Here is a 19,258-nt window from a genome sequence, read left to right as displayed (position 1 = left end):
CATTGTTGTGAGGCAAAGTGAAAGTATATATAAGGCACTTTTTGAAAAGACATACTACATAAATATTTAATAAGAGAACTATCCTTAATTTTATCCATAGGTAGTAAGAGACACTCATAATTCAACTCAAAACATTTCTAGTCTAGATTTGAGATGGTCATTCAGAAACATTCATATGTGAAGAGACAATATGCCCAAAATGGAGTCACTTGGTTTGCTAAGGCCAATGTCAGCAAACCAAGATTTAATACCTAATTTAATTGCAGTTACAACCTTCCTCAGAAATGTAATCTTAACTAGCCAGTCTGGAATTTCTTGGTCAGCACCAATGAGGTAATCCTTCTAACAGACCCTCCTGTCCCTCAAAGATAGCCAGAAATAATCTTTTCATTTATGAGTTCCTTGTCCCACCACCTCTGTCTTTAAAACCTTTCCCTTTCTATAGCACTCCGGATCTCCTTTCTATTTGCTAGATAGGATGCTGCCTGATTGATGAGTTGTACTATAAAGCAAATTAGATCTTTGAAATTTACTCAGTTGAATTTTTATTGAACACCTATAACAACATGATAGCAACAGAAATAAATTTCAATAAAATAAGTTAGAATGATACCCTAATAACTTATAGGAAAGCAATGAATAATTTTTCCCAGCATCACGATTATAACAGTGCATGAAAACAAAAAGCACCTCCGAGTATAGTCTATTAAGGAACTCAAATGTTTGGAAAAGCTATGTGCATAAGAAATTGTATATATTAATTGAAAAGACACTGATTATTGGTTTAGAATCTGTGTCCCATGTCCAAAAAAAAAAAAAAATGCTGCAATTCATTGCAACCAAGAGCAATAGCTGATGGTATAGGTAATTTTCAAATAAAAATATTTTCATGAATGTATTAGCCATTAAAGCAAGGTTCATACTACACAAATCATTCTTTGCCCAAGTTTTTTCTGTATTTCAAACATATCAGGAGAATAAAAGCCAAGTGGTGAAAAACTCCAGCGATTGGCTTCTTTGATAGGTATATGATCCCTCGGGATCCAATGGATCCCCTAAAAATATGGACAAAGGACAGACAAGTGGGAAATACAAAAATAACTTTTCATAATCCCTAACGTGGTTCCCTCTCATCACTGAACAAGTCAACTCAACCAGATGATTTCTACTGACCATCATCTACCATTTCCTAACTTTTCCAGATATTCCATTCCTACATCAGAATCGCTGTGAAGATAAAAATAGATAAAAGACTGGACAGAAACAGATTATTAAAACTGTTTCTCTTTAGATTGTGGGTAATTTTCTAAATTGCTTCCAGGGAGAATCTACCACCTCTATACTCAAAATGAGGCTACGAATATGCTTTATGAACTGTGAAACAGTCTACATGTCACATTTTTACTGTTACTTTTGTTGACCATTTTAGCCCCCATAGCCCTCATTTTAATATAGTTCTTTCCTCCTGGGAATTCTGCTTAACTCTGTATGCAAAAGAGTCTGCCTAGCACCATTTGTTTATTCAAGTCTGTATATTCTACAAGTCAATTATTTTGCAGAGGAATGGTTCTTTTCTGTTTATAATGGAAGAGGTTTTGCTCCTTTTCGTTTTGATTGATTTGGTAATGTAAAGACAGTTATTGAGAGACAAAGAGAAGCCAAGCTAGTATGCAAAAAACATGTGAACACGCATCCTATGTTCCAGAAGCCCCTCCAAATAAATCTGACATGTCTGAGTCAACATGTCCTGTCCCTTTCTTCTCTCAGAAATCCTCTACAGATATTAACACTGGACATCCCTTGACTTAAAACATACCAAGAATCTTCATAACCCTCCTTTAAGTTAAATAATTTCCTATCTTAACATTAATTTTCCGTACAGGTAAATAAAATAAAGAGGAAAAGCAGAGGCACCATTCTTTCCTGAATTATATATCCTTGCCATAAAAATCCAAAATGGTGTTTTACACCATCAGAAGTACTTACAGCTACTGCTTGATTATAAATGAATAGAATCATAATTCTAATTGACTCTAATCATTTCCATCTTGGGCAGATGTGATATCTCTACATTACTCTTTCACAAAGAGCAATCCTTGAATGTAAGAAGTAACTGGTTCATACTCTAAGTATTCTACTGCCCTCTAGTGTATCTCATGTTAAGTGAAATGGTAGCTCACAAAATATAGTAATTCTAATTCTCAGAGAATCTCAGCGGAATCTCAGAGATTAGAACTGGAAAGAACCTCGAAAATCATTGAGAGCAGCACATTCATTCCACAGAGGAGAGGACTGAGATCCTGAAGGGTTATATAACTTGCCCAAGATCACACACTGCTAGTTAACAGCACAGCAAGTATTGTTGAATAGAACGTAAACCTCGCAGAGTGTTCATTTCTCTACTGAAATGGAGATGACACCTGAGGCAAGAGTGCGATTTTGGAACTAGACAGAATACAGTTTGAATTCTAGAACACGTCTTCACAACCTCCCGCAAACCTCTATCTCCCCATCCATAAAATGGGATGAGTAACAACAATTGCAAAGGTAATGCAAGGATTCAATATGACAATGATCATCAAGCCCTCAGTATAATTATCTGCAACACAGTAGTACACTAAGTGGTAATGCAACCATAAAAATACATAGGCAATGGTTTTTAAGTTGTTACAGTCTTTAAGACTTCGGGACAGAGGCATTCTAAACTAATGCATGAAGGGATTTAAATCTGAACTTCTTCAAAACTGGCACAAAATGAAACTTGAAAAATTAGAGCTAGTTTTTCTAACACCTGTGTTTTCTTCGATTACCATACTTATAAGCTTTTTTAATACAAATAAAGTTCTAACAGAAAATATCACACAGCAAAACACTGTGTGAAAGAGAAAGATGAAGCAATGAACAACAAGACACTTCATGAGGTTCACAGAAAAAGTACAACTCAGTACCACAAGGTTCAGTCATAATTCCCATGGCCCCTTTGTCAAGGGCCCCTCCCTTCGCAATGTCCAGAGAGCCACCCTGGAAAGGTGAGGCAGGAATTTTAGTTGGGACCTTTGCTACCTCAGCTTAGGCTGGTCATTTCATCTCTGCTTCCCTTTCTTCACCTATAAAAATCATCCTCTGCCTAGTGAAGTCTTATAGTGTGGAGATAGAAGGAATGTGAAAAAACATCATAAACTCTAAAGCTCTTTAAAAAAGTAAGGTTAAGTTTGCTACCTTAAACTTAAAGCAACAAAAACATCGTCCATTACCAAACTGGGGAAGAAAAACCAAATTTGGAAATTTGAAGGCAGCTTAGATTATAGGATTCTGTCAAACGGCACGCTCCTCGCAGTGAAATCTCTCTCTTCCCGCTACAATTTTGATGGAGATTGCTCCAAAAATTCTAGCTACACATAAATCTTTGACTCTTCAATAAATTTCACTCCAGGGAGTCCTGATTACAGGACTGATTGAGGACAGAGCTTATCCCTGACTGTATACCACAAAATAAACACACCAGCAGCGTGAGGGCAATTAGTCTTGGTGTGCCATGAAAATGACTAATACTGATTACTCTCTGATTTGTGGCTGCAGTAATCCACCATGAGAGTGATGGGTAAGTGCTGCGAGCTGCTCTGTTCTGTTTGGATACGTGGCCTGATAGAAGGCACACACTACGCTTGGTAATAAGCACTCCCTGATGACTCAATATTAATTGAATAATTACTAGGGGTCTAGCGTCCCCAAATTTCACACATCAGAAAGGGGTATTCCTGTAGTTGACAGTGTACTTGAAGAGGAAAGGCACTGACATATTTACGGTGTTGGTAGAAAGTGTTGGCAACATTATGGTTGCCGAGATGGGGCACATTGCTTACAACTAAGCTTGTGCCCAACTAAAGGAAGGAAGTCGTTCACTCTGACCTCCAGAATCAGAGCAAATGATTTCAAACTTTAGAGATGGAGGTGGAGATGATGAATGGCGTCCAGTGGGGCTTCTCGGTCATTATCCATAAACAGGTTAACTCAGGCTCTTGGTGCAACCCGACAGTTACACCATATTTGCACCCACTGTGGTGGAATAAAAGTGCTGTCAGAAACAAAATAAAAGATCTAACTACATGAATACAAAACGCAGCCAGCTTACCATGAAACACACTGTTGTCCACCAGAAAATGCCTGCGGTACTGCACGCAATTCCTTTTCTTCAAGTTCCAGTAACTCATTGTCAGAAAATTTCTGGCACACCATCAACATCAAATTGCCCTGTCAAGGGAAACAGAATGAGACAAAAATGAAGAAAATGGCAGCTGCATGCTCACACCGGCAGCGTAATGCCATTAGTTTACCTGGCATTAGCGGGCAACACATCCGGCATGCAACTTCTCCAGGCATGGAACTGGAATCTCCCAGATCCTAAGAAATCTAGCTCAAGTCTTCCCAAAGGATAGAATGTCATTTAACATACTAAAATAGTAGCTTTTTCAAATATCACCTGCTATTTCTAACAAATAGTTACTGTTGTCGACAGGGAAAATGAATCTAACAGGGAACATGTTTCAGGACAGGCTTATGTGCTCCAGGCCTTGGTCGTATTTGGCCGGGACCCAAACCAGTATATGCTGGTGACTTTTCAGGAAACTGCAGTAGCAGGATGGGAAGTGTCCAACAGAAGGATGGCTCTCACTCCCAGTTCCTGAATTTTGTGACAGTACCTCCCTGGTAAACCCCAGACCTGTGGAAATCTTAGAAATAACAACAGCATCCATGCAGCCCTGGAGAACCCAAACAGCAACCAAACTTGCCTCCTCTTTTGGATTCTTCACAGGTGTCCATTTAGGATGACTAGGGCCTGGATTGGCCCAGGCTGAACTTATTGATATAACTAGAATCGGATGCAGGCCTCAAGCAGGGTGAACAAGCCCTGCTCCTCCATCAGGTTTGCCCCTCCACAGACAGAGAAACATAATGCTAACTACAGCGAGGACTTGAAAAGCAGAGATCTGAGCTGATGAATTAAACTCCTCCAAAAGCTGATGTGCATAACCCTGAACAAGGTCCCCTTTGTTCACAGGATTTGGCTACAGCAACTTTTCAGAATTCCAACTTCTTTTCTGGTCACAGAATAAAGCCAGGCAAAACCAAACAAGGCAGGCGTGAAGGAAAACCCACAGGTGGGAAACAATTTGTCATCTGCCTTACTAAAGCAATCGAGAGTTTTGTAAAGTTGTGCTCCAGGATGAGGTCAGCCGCTTAAGTAAAAAAAATAAATTATCAAGGTTTTGTCTATTCATGCATGTAACAATTGGTGAAGGCTCCTAAAGCTTTGCCAGAGCTTCTCCCTGGCTCCCTAAGGCTCATTCTTAGCCTTCCCCAATAGTGATCTAATCTAACCTAACCCCAACCTATCCTACCTTTCCTCTGGCTGCAGACCTCAACTCCTACCTGGTTCTTCTAGCCTCATCCCCTCCTAACTAAGTCTGGCTCCTTCTCCCACACCCTCAGGCTGAAGATGAGTCCCACCACTCTAAGATAAAATCATTCATGGACCCAATGGTAAAATACAACAGAAAATGGCTGATTATGGAGACAACCCCCACCCCCATCTAACCTCTCTCCACCCAATACCGCATACAACAAATATCTCTGCTTCAAAAAATATTTTTTCAGTATATGAATAATGTAGTTATATATGCTCATTAATTAGAAAAAAACTGAAAACTACTGAAATTCAATTTTCTTTTAAAATGAAAGTCGCCTCTTTCCTTATTTCATGTCCCTCTCCTGGAATGACCACTTTTGTTTAAGTGTGTATTATTCCAGTTCTTTTCCTATGCATTTACATATATATATATACATACACATACATACATACATACAGACCCAGCAATCTCTCTCCTTGGTGTATACCAAAAAAATCTGAAAACATTTATCTGTAAAGATATATGTGCTCCAACGTTCATTGCAGCTCTATTTACGGTGGCCAAGACATGGAAACCAAAGCGTCCTTCGATAGATGGTAGGATAAAAAAGATGTGGTATGTATACACAATGGAATACTATTCTGCCATAAGAAAAGATGAAATAGTGCCATCTGCAACAACATGGATAGAACCTGCGATTATTATGCTAAGCAAAATAAGTCAGACAGAAAAAGTTGAGAACCATATGATGTGGGATATAAAACTGAGAGCAACAAAGGAACAAGACAAACAAAGAAACAAAAACTCATAGACACAGACAATAGTTTAGTGATTACCGGAGGGTAAGGAGGGAGGAGGTAGTAGAGGGTAAAAGGGATCAAATATGTAGTGATGAAAGGAGAACTGACTCTGGGTGGTGAACACATAATGTGATATATAGATGATGTATTACAGAATTGTACACTTGAAACCTATGTAACTTTACTAATCATTGTCGCCCCAATAAACTTTAATTTTAAAAAATGCATACACGACTCCCTGATTTTTGCTTGTACTAATGGGCTACAATAATCAAAACAGCTTGGTATTGGCGGAAAAACAGACACATAGACCAATGGAATAGAATTGAGAACCCAGAAATAAAACCACATAAATATGGACAGATAATTTTTGACAAAGAAGCTAAAAACATACAATGGAGGAAAGACAGCCTCTTCAATAAATGGTGCTGGCAGAATTGGATAGCTACGTGCAAAAGAATGAAACTGGACTGCTATCTGTCACCATGTACCAAAATTAATTCAAAATGGATCAAAGACTTAAGCATAAGACCTGACACAATAAACTGCATTGAAGAAAACATAGGTACTAAACTTATGGACCTTGGGTTCAAAGAGCATTTTATGAATTTGACTCCAAAGGCAATGGAAGTAAAAACTAAAATAAACGAATGGGATTATATGAAACTGAAAAGCTTCTGCACAGCAAAAGAAACTATTGACAAAATAATGAGGCAACCAACTGAATAGGAGAAGATTTTCGCAAACAGTGCCTCTGATAAGGGGCTAATATCCAAAATATACAAGGAACTCATGAAACTCAACAACAAAAAAACAAACAACCCAATTGAAAAATGGACAGAGGACCTGAAGAGATATTTCTCCAAAGAGGATATACAAATGCCAAATAGACATATGAAAAAATGCTCAACATCGCTAATCATCAGAGAAATGCAAATGAAAACCACAATGAGATATCACCTCACCCCAGTCAGAATGGCTTTCATCAATAAGACAAATAATAACAAGTGTTGGAGAGGCTGTGGAGAAAAAGGAACTCTCATACACTGTTGGTGGGAATGCAGACTGGTGCAGCCTCTATGGAAGGCAGTGTGGAGGTTCCTCAAGAAATTACGAATAGAATTACCATATGACCCAGCAATCGCTCTCCTGGGTATCTACCCAAAAAATGTGAAAGCATTTCTCTATGGAGACACGTGTACTCCAATGTTCATTGCAGCTTTGTTTACGGTGGCCAAGACATGGAAACAACCAAAATGTCCTTCAATAGATGAATGGATAAAGAAGTTGTGGTATATATACACAATGGAATACTATTCGGCGTTAAGGAAAGATGATATAGGAGCATTTGTGACAACATGGATGGATCTTGAGAGTATAATGCTGAGTGAAATAAGTCAGACAGACAAAGCAGAGAACCCTATGATTTCACTGATATGTGGTATATAAACCAAAAAGAACAAGACAAACAAATGAGAAACAAAAACTCATAGACACAGACAATAATTTAGTGGTTACCAGAGGGTAAGGGGGTTGGGGGGGTGGGTGATGAGGGTAAAGGGGATCAAATATATGGTGATGGAAGGAGAACTGACTCTGGGTGGTGAACACACAATGGGATTTATAGACGATGTAATACAGAATTGTACACCTGAAATCTATGTAAATTTACTAACAATTGTCACCCCAATAAATTTAATTAAAAAAAATGCATACACGTTTTAAGAAAGGAAAAAACTGTATTAAAATTGTAACACTCAATATATACCAATAACAAACAATGAATACAAGTCATGTGTATACATATTTTTGGCACTCCCAGTATATACCATATATAAACAGCGTGCCAAAAAATATGTATACACATTTTAAGAAAGGAAAACTGTATTAAAATTGCAATAATATATACTAACAACAGAATATGAATACAAGTTGGACTTCTGCAATTACAAGAGGTGCTCAAAGTAATTACCATCAGACACTTCTGATTACGGCGAACTACTGCTTGAGCAACATTGACCAAAGTGTCCACTTGTATAGATTTTTTTGACACCCCTGGTACATACATGTATGTAAATTTAAAGACATCTGTATTTTAACAATAACTTTTCCCAAGACTTGGAAATAATTTTCAGTAATATCAGTAGTAACTATTTCCTATAAAAAGTGTATTTATGATTTATATTAGAAATATTTTAAGTTACATGGAATTAAAGAGAACCCTGCCTGTATTCATGCTCATTTGTCCTTACTAAGTTGATCATTTGTTCTTACTAAGTTGATCTTACAATTTCACGTGTCATTCTTTATTTTGCACTCTGTTCATTCTCAGTCCAAGGATGAAGTTTAGTGGAATCAAAAGATGAAAGAATAATGTGCATTTGTATGTAGTTAGTAAAACACATGCACATACCTGACTCTCATTTGACTTCCTTTTAACTGGATGAAAAAAGAGAGAAAAGGGTATGTAAGAGTATGTGATTCACAGATGCTGCTAAGAAAAATTAGTAATGGGACTTGAAATCAAATTTTCAGATTCCAAACCCAAAGTTCTAGCCATGACAGGCTAGAAGGAAATAAGGTATTATGTAAGATGGTGGTTTTTCAATATATCCTATAAATTCTTGGACATTTCTTCCCTTCAAATGGTAGAAGAATCTAATTTACCTTCCTGTAATTATGGGCTAGACTCAATTACTCATTTCTAACAAAATCAGTTGGAATTGATGCCATGAGTCTTCCAATCTAGGTCATAAAATGGATACAGCTTCTGCCTGGCTCCCTGTCTCTCGCAGGATGCTTGCCCTGGGAGCCCAGCCACCAACTTGTAAGAGAGCCCAGGTGTGAATGTTCCAGCTGATTGCCACAACTAAGCCCTCAGCCAACAACCAACATCAACCACAGATGTGTATGAATGAACCTGAAGACTATTCTAACCCCCAGCTTTCAAGTCTTCCAGATGAGGCCCCAGATACAGAGAAGCAGAGACAAGCTATCCCCTCTGTACCCCCATCTATATTTCTGAGCCACAGAAACAGTCACAGATAATAATGATTGTTGTTTTAAGACACTAAGATTGGGGGTAATTTGTTGCATAGCAGCAGGTAACAAATGTAGGTAAGACCCTCAGATACATCCAATGAGGGTGAGACATTCAACTCTTGGAGGACAGAGACAAATCCCAGAGATTTATACAATATTGCGATACTTGAGCACTGGTTCACATCAATGGACCAGGCTTTCCAACTTCCAGATCACTTTGCTGACACTGTAATCGCTGCCTTTTTCTTTACGGGCTGCGTAAAATGCCACTGCCTTCCCAAAATGCCCTCAGGAATCTCTCCCTCCAATTTACCTAAAACTCTCTCATGCACTGAGCTATCATAATCCTATGTACCAGTTATTGAGTACTATAATACTATGTATCTGGAACTGTGATAAGGCCTCTCGACCTTGACTACCTACACATTAGAATCAATCACTTAGGAAACCTTAGAATCCCTATTCCCAGGCCACACCCCTGACCAATTACATCAAATTCTCTGAAGGTGGGACTCGGGCATCGGTGGGTTTTAAAGCTCCACAGGTGATTCTAAAGTGCAGCCAAAGCTGAAAAACCACTCTTCATGAACATTATCTCCATTCTTTGAAGAAACTCTTCTGGGTGGGTGTTTTTAGGAAGAGGAGGTTCAGGGAATGTAAATGGTTGAGCTAAAGCACAAAAGTTTATATAAGTAATGGAACCCTATGGTCTTCAGGTTGTGTACCTCTTTATTTTCATCAGAGCTTGCTTGTCTTACCTCCCCTGGCATCTGTTTGCCGCTACAGGGTAGGAGCAGGCTGTAAGCTGCCTCTGAGGGCCAGGCCTGGGCTGTGCACACACTACAGGCCCCAGTAAACATCAGTAATGCCTTCACTATATGCCCAGTCTAAAGGAAGGAAGTCGTTCACTCTGACCTCCAGAATCAGAGCAAATGATTTCAAAATTTAGAGATGGAGGTGGAGACAATGAATGGCGTTAGCAGGGCTGGGGCAGGGGAAGAAAGAGCTGTGCAAAAAACCCAATTTTTCATTCAACCAGATTTAGATGAGCCAAGGACCCAGTGCTTACAAGGGGAACCAACTGAAAGGAACCTTAGAATTCAGCTAAGCCAAACCTCTCGTTGTGAAGCCAGAAGGAAACTGAGGCCCAAAGGATGTGTAACTTGCAAGGTAGCACTGTTAGCTATCAAATAAAGTGGCAGGAACCCTGCCTCAGCAGTCCCAAAGCAGGGATCTCTTAAATGTTTCATGGTCCCATTTGTTTGAATACAATGGGAGAAAATATCCACCAAAAATACACTTACACTGATTTTTTTTAAAAATAACAATTTAAAGGGGGATCAAATATACGGTGATGGAAGGAGAACTGACTCTAGGTGGTGAACACACAATGGGATTTATAGATGATGTAATACAGAATTGTACACCTGAAATTATGTAATTTCATTAACAATTGTCACCCCAATAAATTAAAAATAATAATAATAACAATTTAAATTATATTAGTGATGTACTTCCACGGCTCCTTGTACTCAATTTGAAGTTATCTGGTCAATATTCAGGTAAAAGCAAGGTGTTTAAAAATTGATTTCTTTAATTTTCTTTTGGAGCTTACAAAATGCTTACTCCACCTCCTAAGGTGTCTATATAATATCAGATTCTACTATTTTGTAGTTGACACTTTTCACTTAATAACTTACTAATATGTTGACACTCTAGTCATAGTGATATAGAATAAATTAATTTGGAAAAGAAATTGTAATTAACTCTCTTCAAAGACTGCACACTCCAAGAAACAAAAAGAGCTATGTAAGCATTCAGCAGATTCGTGCCATCAGATGAACTAAAAAAATATTTTAAAAGTTTAAATACACATAAGCTCATTTTATAAATGATTAGTAACTCCTAGAATCATTGTACATTTCTAATTTTTGACATTTTTATCTGGAGGTACATGATTAGAATTGCCCAAGTCAAATTATATGACAGTCAGTACACTGTAGCAGTAGACCACCACCAACAACAACAAAAATAAAACATTAGAAATTCTAGGATGACATTGGGCAAGTTTTTTTAACTGGTCTTGAGTTTCAAACTATGACTCTATATTTACTCAGGCTTTTCCGAAGGGATATGCTGCATTCAAGTCGTTTGTTCTGGTAGTAAAGGATTCCCTCATACTCCTTGAAGGTATTTAAGAATAAAACCTGAAATCTTCATCTTTAAAATTCCCTTAGTTGTTTTTACACATGAAGCAAATCTGTGTCACTGCTTTAACATGAGTTTTATAAAAGACTACAAATCTGTTCAAGTCACTTAAACGGCTTCATAAAAGACAAATTATTCAAGTTCTTACATAGAAATCAGAATTCTAAAATCAGAATACTAAAGGAAACAAACTAGAAAAATCTCGAAAAGAAAACTTTGTGGGAGGGGAAATATTTGTTTATTTATTTATTTACTTATTTACTTATTTATTTGCAATCCTTTACATTCTTGCTTAATAATATGTTGGTAAATCACTTTATGGTTTATACAGTATTTCCACTTATATCTCACATTTTTTAATGACCCTTACGATAGCCCTACAAGTAATGCATTATTAAGCATGACTTCAAAGAGGCTAATAGGAAATCGTACATGCAAACCCACGTCTTCTGACTCCAAATCCACAGTCCCTGAGTCCAGGGCTACATACACTCTTTCCAGCAGTATTTACTCCCTGATACTCTGTTTCCCTATGGAAAGAGCCAAGAGTCATGTTGCTCATGATAGACAAGACTAATTCTTCCCACCTTGACCATTCAACCCAACTCCACTCTAAGCCAGTGAAGGAAAAGCGACAGGAAGATCTGAGTAAATGACTGAAATACATAGCTTGTCCCTCCAGCCAGGAGGAACCTCTGCAGTATACAGATTGGAGGTGATTCAGAGCCAAGGGTCGGTCCTTTGAGTATCAAATAGTGGAAGGTTTCTTTGAAGTGTAAGTAAGCTACCTGGACCAAGTTCAGAAACACCAGGCCAAGTTTTCTAGCCAAACATCATGGTGAAAACTGTCTGAGAGACTCAGGTGTTCCCCAAATTGCTAACAGGGGAGAAGGCTATAAGCCACAAATTCAAACATAAGGCATAAACTCACCCTGTTGTGGAAAAAGGAATAACTAGTTCAGGGGGTGTAATAAGGCATCCGGGGAAATGGGAAAATGCCTGTCTGGAAGTCAAGAGACCAGAGTTGCAAGCCAGTCCTCCCGTTAACCCAACTGTCAGGTAAATCTCATCGTTCCCCTGTGCTGCGGCTGCCTCATCTATGTAACCACTAAAGGAATGTGGTGAATGATCTCCCTCAGAACTATGAAACTTAACATTCCACATCGCATTAATAGATACTATAGATAACCCCTCCCTAATATCCCAATCCACTCATCTTCAATTATAAAATAGTCCCGAGAAACCAGAGTTAATCCCCATTAGCACTGTAGCATTTAACTTATATGAAGAAGTGCTGGTTTCCTTCTCTTTAAGCCTTGCTGAGACAAAAGACATAAATAGGCTCTGACAGTAATATACATAAAGCAAAGTGCTTCAAAACAGGAAGACATAGGGGGAAATTCGCAAAACAAAGTCCCGCACCTCACAAACTCTGACACAATACATTTGGGAATTTCTGTATCCAGGTATCCCTAAAGGTTGAGAATTCAAACTACAGACAGTCCCAGACTTATGATGGTGTTGATTTACAATTGTCCAATTTCACAATGGTGTACACACACAACCACTCTGTTTTTCACTTTCAGTGCATTAGTCAACAAATTACTCAACACTTTGTTATAAAATAGGCTTTGCTTGTGTTAGATAATTTCACCCAACTGTAAGGGTGCTGAGCATGTTTAAGGTAAGCTAGGCTAAGCTATGATGCTTGGTAGGTGCAATAAATGAATTTTTGACTTAATATTTTCAACCTATGATGAGTATATCTGGACGTAACACCATCGTAAGTCAAGGAGCATCTGTAAATCCAGTTAAAAGATTTCAAATAAAGCTCCTCCTTCTCACATTTCTCCACTAATTTTAAGACAAACAAATTAAGAGAATTACACAGTGCAGAAATGTGGAGGGAGGAGCTCTTCTTCCTTTGGCCCAGGCCCAGGCCTACAGCTTCTAAAGCAGTCAGGCCCAGAAGGCCAGGGTCAGAGGGGCCCCAATCTACTCCGCAGGTGGCAGGTCACTGTCCTCTCCCCCACTTCCCACCGGTTCCTAGGCATTGCCACACTGGTTGTAAAAGGGCTCTGCAAACAGCCTAATTCCATAGCTAACCCCCTCCCAGCTATGTACACAAAGGGAAAGAAATAAAAGGGTACTTTGTTCATTTTTTAAAGCTCACAAGATACACCACTAAACCTCAAGTTCCTAGCATGGTTTTTTTGTTTGTTTGGTTTTTGTTTTTGTTTTTTTACTTATCGGTATCTAGCTTACTGCACTGTGGTCACAGATCTAGTCTGTATGATACTTGTCATTCGATAATTGTGAAGACTTGCTTGATGCCATAGTTTGAGGTCACTTTTTATAACTGTTCTGTGTTTGAAAATAATGTGTGTTCTGCAGTTTTGAGATGTGGTGATCATGGTCCTCACATAACAGCTCAAACTTATTAATCATATTGTTCAAATCTTGTATGTGGTAATTGATCTTTTTCCCACTTTACCAAGAACTGAGAAAGTATATTAAAATCTCCTGGGACTATATGTTTCTCATTGTAGTTTTTGCTTACTATATATTGAGGCCGTATTATTAGATGCATACCATTTTTTTAATATTTGAGTTGCAACTTTTTAACCCATATGACCCTCTTTTTCTCTGAAAACATTTTGGGATCACTTAAAGTCTACTTTGTCTGATGTCAATATTGCCAGCTTTCTTTTGGTTTTTAATCACCCAGTTATTTTATTTTACTTTTAATGTTTCTGTATCCTTACATTTCACACATGTCTTTTATAAACAGCATATACCTAAATTTTCATTTCTCATCCACACTACCAATCTTGGGTGCCTTCAGATTTATTTTAATTACTAATACATATAAATTTGTTTCTCTATGTTATTTTGTACTGTTTGTCTTGCCTGTTCTATACTTTTCTCAGCTTCTTTGACTACGAGATTTATTATTTTTTTCATTTTAATTTTCCCCATTAGCTAGAGAGTTATTCATTCTTTTACTAATTTTTAGTGGTTGCCTTAGAAATTTTAACATGCACTTTACTTATAAGTCTAAATTTGATCAATATCTTTAATTTCCTTCTAAATTATGCAATAACTTTAGGAGATATTAATTCCTTTTGCTTCTACAACTTACACCACTTATTTTATCTAGTTCTCACTGAAGACATGATTATTATTATTATTATTATTTTATACAATCAACATGTGCTTTAACGTACACATTTTCCCTTTCTTTGCTCTTCATTACATCCTGTTTCTGAAACCTTTCATCTGGAAATGATTTTCTTTTGCTTTAAGTACAGTTGACCATTGAACAAGGTGGAAATTAGAGGCTCTGACCTCCATGCAGTTGAAAATCTACTTATAATTTTTGAGTCTACAGTTGGCCTGTCTGCATCTATGGATTCAACAAAGTGCAAATCAAAACCACGGTAGAAATGTGAAAATACTGTTTTCCATCCAGGATTCATTAAATCCTCAGATGGGAAACCCGCAGTTACCACTGCATTTGTTGAAAAAAATCCACATGATAAGTGGATCCGCCCAGTTCAAACCCATTTTAATCAAGGGTCAACTCTACATCCTTTTAGTGAGGATTGCTAGAACAAACTATCCAGGGTTTTGTAAGTCTGAGAAGTATTTTGTCCTAGTTTTTTTTAAAGATTTTTTTAAACAGAAATAGATTACTAAACTGAGAGTTAATTTCTGTCAGTGCATGAAAGATAATATTCTACTATCTTCTGGCTTCTATTGTTGCACTGTCAGGAATATTTGTTCTGCCTTTGAAGATAAGCTGCCTCTTCTCTCTGACCTTGCTAAAGATCTTCTCTTTTCCTTTTGTGTTCTGCATTTTCATTATATTTTGACTCTGTGTGGATTTCTTTTTGCGTATCCTGATTGGGATTCATATGACTTCATGAATACATGAAGTGAAGCTTTTTATTGGTCCTTGAAAATTCTCTGATATTATCTCTTTAAATGATGCCTCTTCCCATTTTCTCTTCTCATTCTGCAACTGTAATTAAACTTATATTGATGCTGAATTATCTATCTTCCACATTGATTAACCTTTCTTTTGAGTTTTTCATTACTTTGGCACTCCATGTTGCCATCTGAAAAATTTCTTCAGATCTGTCATTCCGATGACTATTTCCGTGTTCCACTTGGATTAATCCATTGTTAAATTCATACATTGATTTATTTTCAATTATTATTTTTTTTTAAGTTCTATTTGGTTGTTTGTCAAATCAGCTTAGTCTTTACAGTTTCTTGTTCTCAGCTCATATCTTGTGTTTTGTGATTTATCAACTTTTTTTTTTTTTTTTACTATGAGATGCTCATTTTCCTTTTAATTTTATTGGTGGGGACTCTCCGAAGTCTTTGACAAAAATAGACACCTCCAGGGCCAGCCCAGTGGCTCAGGCAGTTGGAGCACCATGCTCCTAATGCCAAAGGCTGCCAGTTGGATTCCCACATGGGCCAGTGGGCACAACCACAAGGCTGCCAGTTCAACTCCTCAAGTCCCGCAAGGGATGGTGGGCTCCACACCCTGGATTGAACATGGCACCTTGAGCTGAGCTGCTGCTGAGCTCCCGGATGGTTCAGTGGTTGGAGAGCATCCTCTCAACCACAAGTTTGCTGATTTGACTCCTCATCCAAGGGTTGAAGGGCTGTGCCCCCTGCAACTAACAACAACTGCACCTGGAGCTGAGCTGCGCCCTCCACAACTAAGATTGAAAGAACAACAACTTGACTTGGAAAAAGTCCTGGAAGTACACACTGTTCCCCCAAAAAAGTCCTGTTCCCTTTCCCCAATAAAATCTTAAAAAAAAAAAAGATTCCTCCAAAAGAGGGAGAAATTTTGGTTTCTGCTTAGTATCAGGGACACTTCCAATATAGAAACTCTTTAAATCAAATTTTCATCTTGAGGTGTTTCTGTCCACCTAGTTATTACAATTCCAGATGCATACCTGCATTAGAGCTGGTTAAGGATCACAAATTCTCACGACCAAATAATTAGGCATCTGCTACGTAGCAAGGTTTTTGATAGGTGATTTTCCTTACAGTCTCCTAGGGTTGGAAAGATTAAATGATATTTTTGTTTTTGTATTTATTCTAATTTCACCCTTAAATAGAGGGCGAAGCCTTTTGAAGTCCCAGCGTTATGACTGAAAGACAGACACTCTCTCAGATGTCTTACCTTGTCTCTCCGATGCCCTCAGGCCATGAAAACAGAAGTTCAAGTTAAGCTGGTTTGGCAAATGTTCTCAAAGCAAAAGCCAGCTTCATTGCACAGGAGACACCTCTTCACTTAGGTTTTGGCTTAAATACCCATTACTTTCTTACTGGTTCATTGCATTTAAGAAAATTACCTTTCTATTGTAACCAGCATTTTTAAATTGTTTTAGCAGGAGTGTTGGTAAACTACATTGCTACAAACAAAATTCAACCCTGGCAATTTACATTCAAAGCCATGGAGTCTTGGAGTTTGATAGCCACATCAGGACCTTTACAGCCCAAAAAGTATTAGCTCAGTGATGGCCACTTTGACATACCTGCTGATATTTTTGGCACTTCCTACTTACAAGGCATCATGGCAAACATTTTACATATATTGTTTTATTTAATCCTTACAATGATCCTAAGAGCTAGGTATAATGACTACCCCAGTTTACAAACACAGAAACTGAAGCACAGAGAGGTTAAGTAAATTACCTACTCATAGACACAGACAATAGTTTAGTGGTTACCAGAGAGTAAGGAGGGGTGGGGGGGTGGGAGATGAGGGTAAGGGGGGTCAAATATATGGTGATAGAAGGAGAACGGACTCTGGGTGGTGAACACACAATGGGATTTATAGATGATGTAATACAGAATTGTACACCTGAAACCTATGTAATTTTACTAACAATTGTCACCCCAATAAATTTAAAAAATAAAAATATAAATAAATAAATAAATAAATAAATAAATAAATAAAAGTAATTACCTAAGGTCCACAGCTATCAAGTGACATCACTGGGATTTGAACTCAAACAATTTTACTCCAAAGACTGTATTCTTAACATCTATATAATTTTTTGCTTCCTAATAAATAATAAATATAAGAGAGGGAGGGAGAGCACTGCTAAGGTATGGCAAAGTCAGTAATGGAATCCAGGTTTTCCAATTTACCATCCCTTCCTATATACTCACGTCAGGATTGGCATATTTACATCATTTTTTGATATGTCCCTTCTTTTTAAAACTGAGCACACAATGCAGGCTAGATTGAAAGAAACAACACCCAAAGGAAAAACTGTTTGGTAATTCAACTCTCAGCAGACATCAATCTTGAAACCTAGACTTCGATCACATTTGAAGACTCTTTTTCTTGATACACTCTAACAGACATTTTTTTTTACAATTCTAATTTCATCTACTTATGCCTAGATCTAACATTCAAAAAATCCTTGATTGACAATAATTATCTCTAAACAAATAATTTTCAAACTTTTTAAATATTAGAAATGGGGAGACATCATCAAAATGGTGGCATGCGGTGAGCCTCTGTAAAGCTCCCGTGGAATTTACAAATAATCGAACAACAATAGCTCGACAAAGGACTCCCTGCACAGCACAGGCAAAATAAAGAGGCCCACTCCTGAATTGACCTAAAGGTGGGCGAATCTCGCCAGCGGGGGAGGAGGGAAGGGAGAAGTGCGGGACAGAGCCTCACGGGCGCAGGACGCAGACCTAGCTCAGTGCTCTGAGCTCGTTGCATCCCAAAACTACCGCAGCTGCGGGAGAGGGAAGAACTCGGACTGCTAGGGATCCACTTATGGCCCACAGGGCTGAGAGGACAGCATATAACACGGCTGAACCCAAGGCTCACGGCAGAGACCTCGGAGAAAAGACTGAGGGAAGAAGGATGAAAACAGTGGTTTAAGTCCTCACTGCTGAGCAGAAAACGGAAGCCTTAGGCACTGAGCCTAGCTGTCCCCTCCTTATCCTCCCAGAGCTCGCCCCGCCCCCACCTGCCCGGTGCTAGAAGCGGAACACTAGCAGTCTCAGATCAAAAGAACAGAATATTTGCTGTTCTGAGAACTGTGGACTGCAGACATAGATTCACAGCCCAACTAGTTCCGGCAAAGGGGAGGGAGCTGTGGAAGCAGGACTGGCTGTGGTGGTGGTCGCCGCCATTGCTCTGGGCCACCTCTCACAACTCACCCCGCCCCTGGCCCCACCTATCTTGGCAGATCCCTGCAGGAGTAAACAGAACTGCTGAAACATACGGGCTCTGAATCTGGTGCAGGAAGAGCTTTGGAACTTCAAAAGTTCATTGCAGCTTTGTTTACGGTGGCCAAGACATGGAAACAACCAAAATGTCCTTTGATAGATGAACGGATAAAGAAGTTGTGGTATATATACACAATGGAATACTATTCGGTGGTAAGAAAAGATGATATAGGAACATTTGTGACAACATGGATGGATCTTGAGTATGATGCTAAGCGAAAGAAGTCAGACAGAAAAAGCAGAGAACCATATGATTTCACTGATATGTGGTATATAAAACAACAACAAGAGAACAAGACAAACAAATGAAAAACAAAAATTCATAGACATAGACAATAGTTTAGTGGTTACCAGAGGGTAAGTGAGGTGGGGGGTGGGGGATGAGGGTTGGGGAATCAAATATATGGTGATGGAAGGAGAACTGACTCTGGGTGGTGAACACACAATGGGATTTATAGATGATGTAATACAGAATTGTACACCTGAAATCTATGTAATTTTACTAACAATTGA

The 19,258-nt window shown here is 38.4% G+C and overlaps 1 protein-coding gene across 1 annotated transcript in view; it reads right to left on the bottom strand.

The window, feature by feature from the left end:
- PLCH1 (phospholipase C eta 1) overlaps positions 1-19,258 on the bottom strand; it is a 202,184-nt gene that overhangs the window by 173,928 nt on the left and 8,998 nt on the right. The window contains exon 2 of the mRNA XM_081025261.1: positions 4,133-4,251. Coding sequence (XP_080881387.1) covers positions 4,133-4,211 — 79 coding nt within the window. The 5' untranslated portion in view covers positions 4,212-4,251. The remainder of the gene's footprint in view (positions 1-4,132; positions 4,252-19,258) is intronic.

The sequence above is a fragment of the Rhinolophus hipposideros genome (genome assembly GCF_964194185.1).
Source record: "Rhinolophus hipposideros genome assembly, chromosome: 2".
NCBI classification, from domain to species: domain Eukaryota; kingdom Metazoa; phylum Chordata; class Mammalia; order Chiroptera; family Rhinolophidae; genus Rhinolophus; species Rhinolophus hipposideros.
Note: the sequence above shows the minus strand (reverse complement) of the source record. Positions and strands in the feature narration are given on the sequence as shown.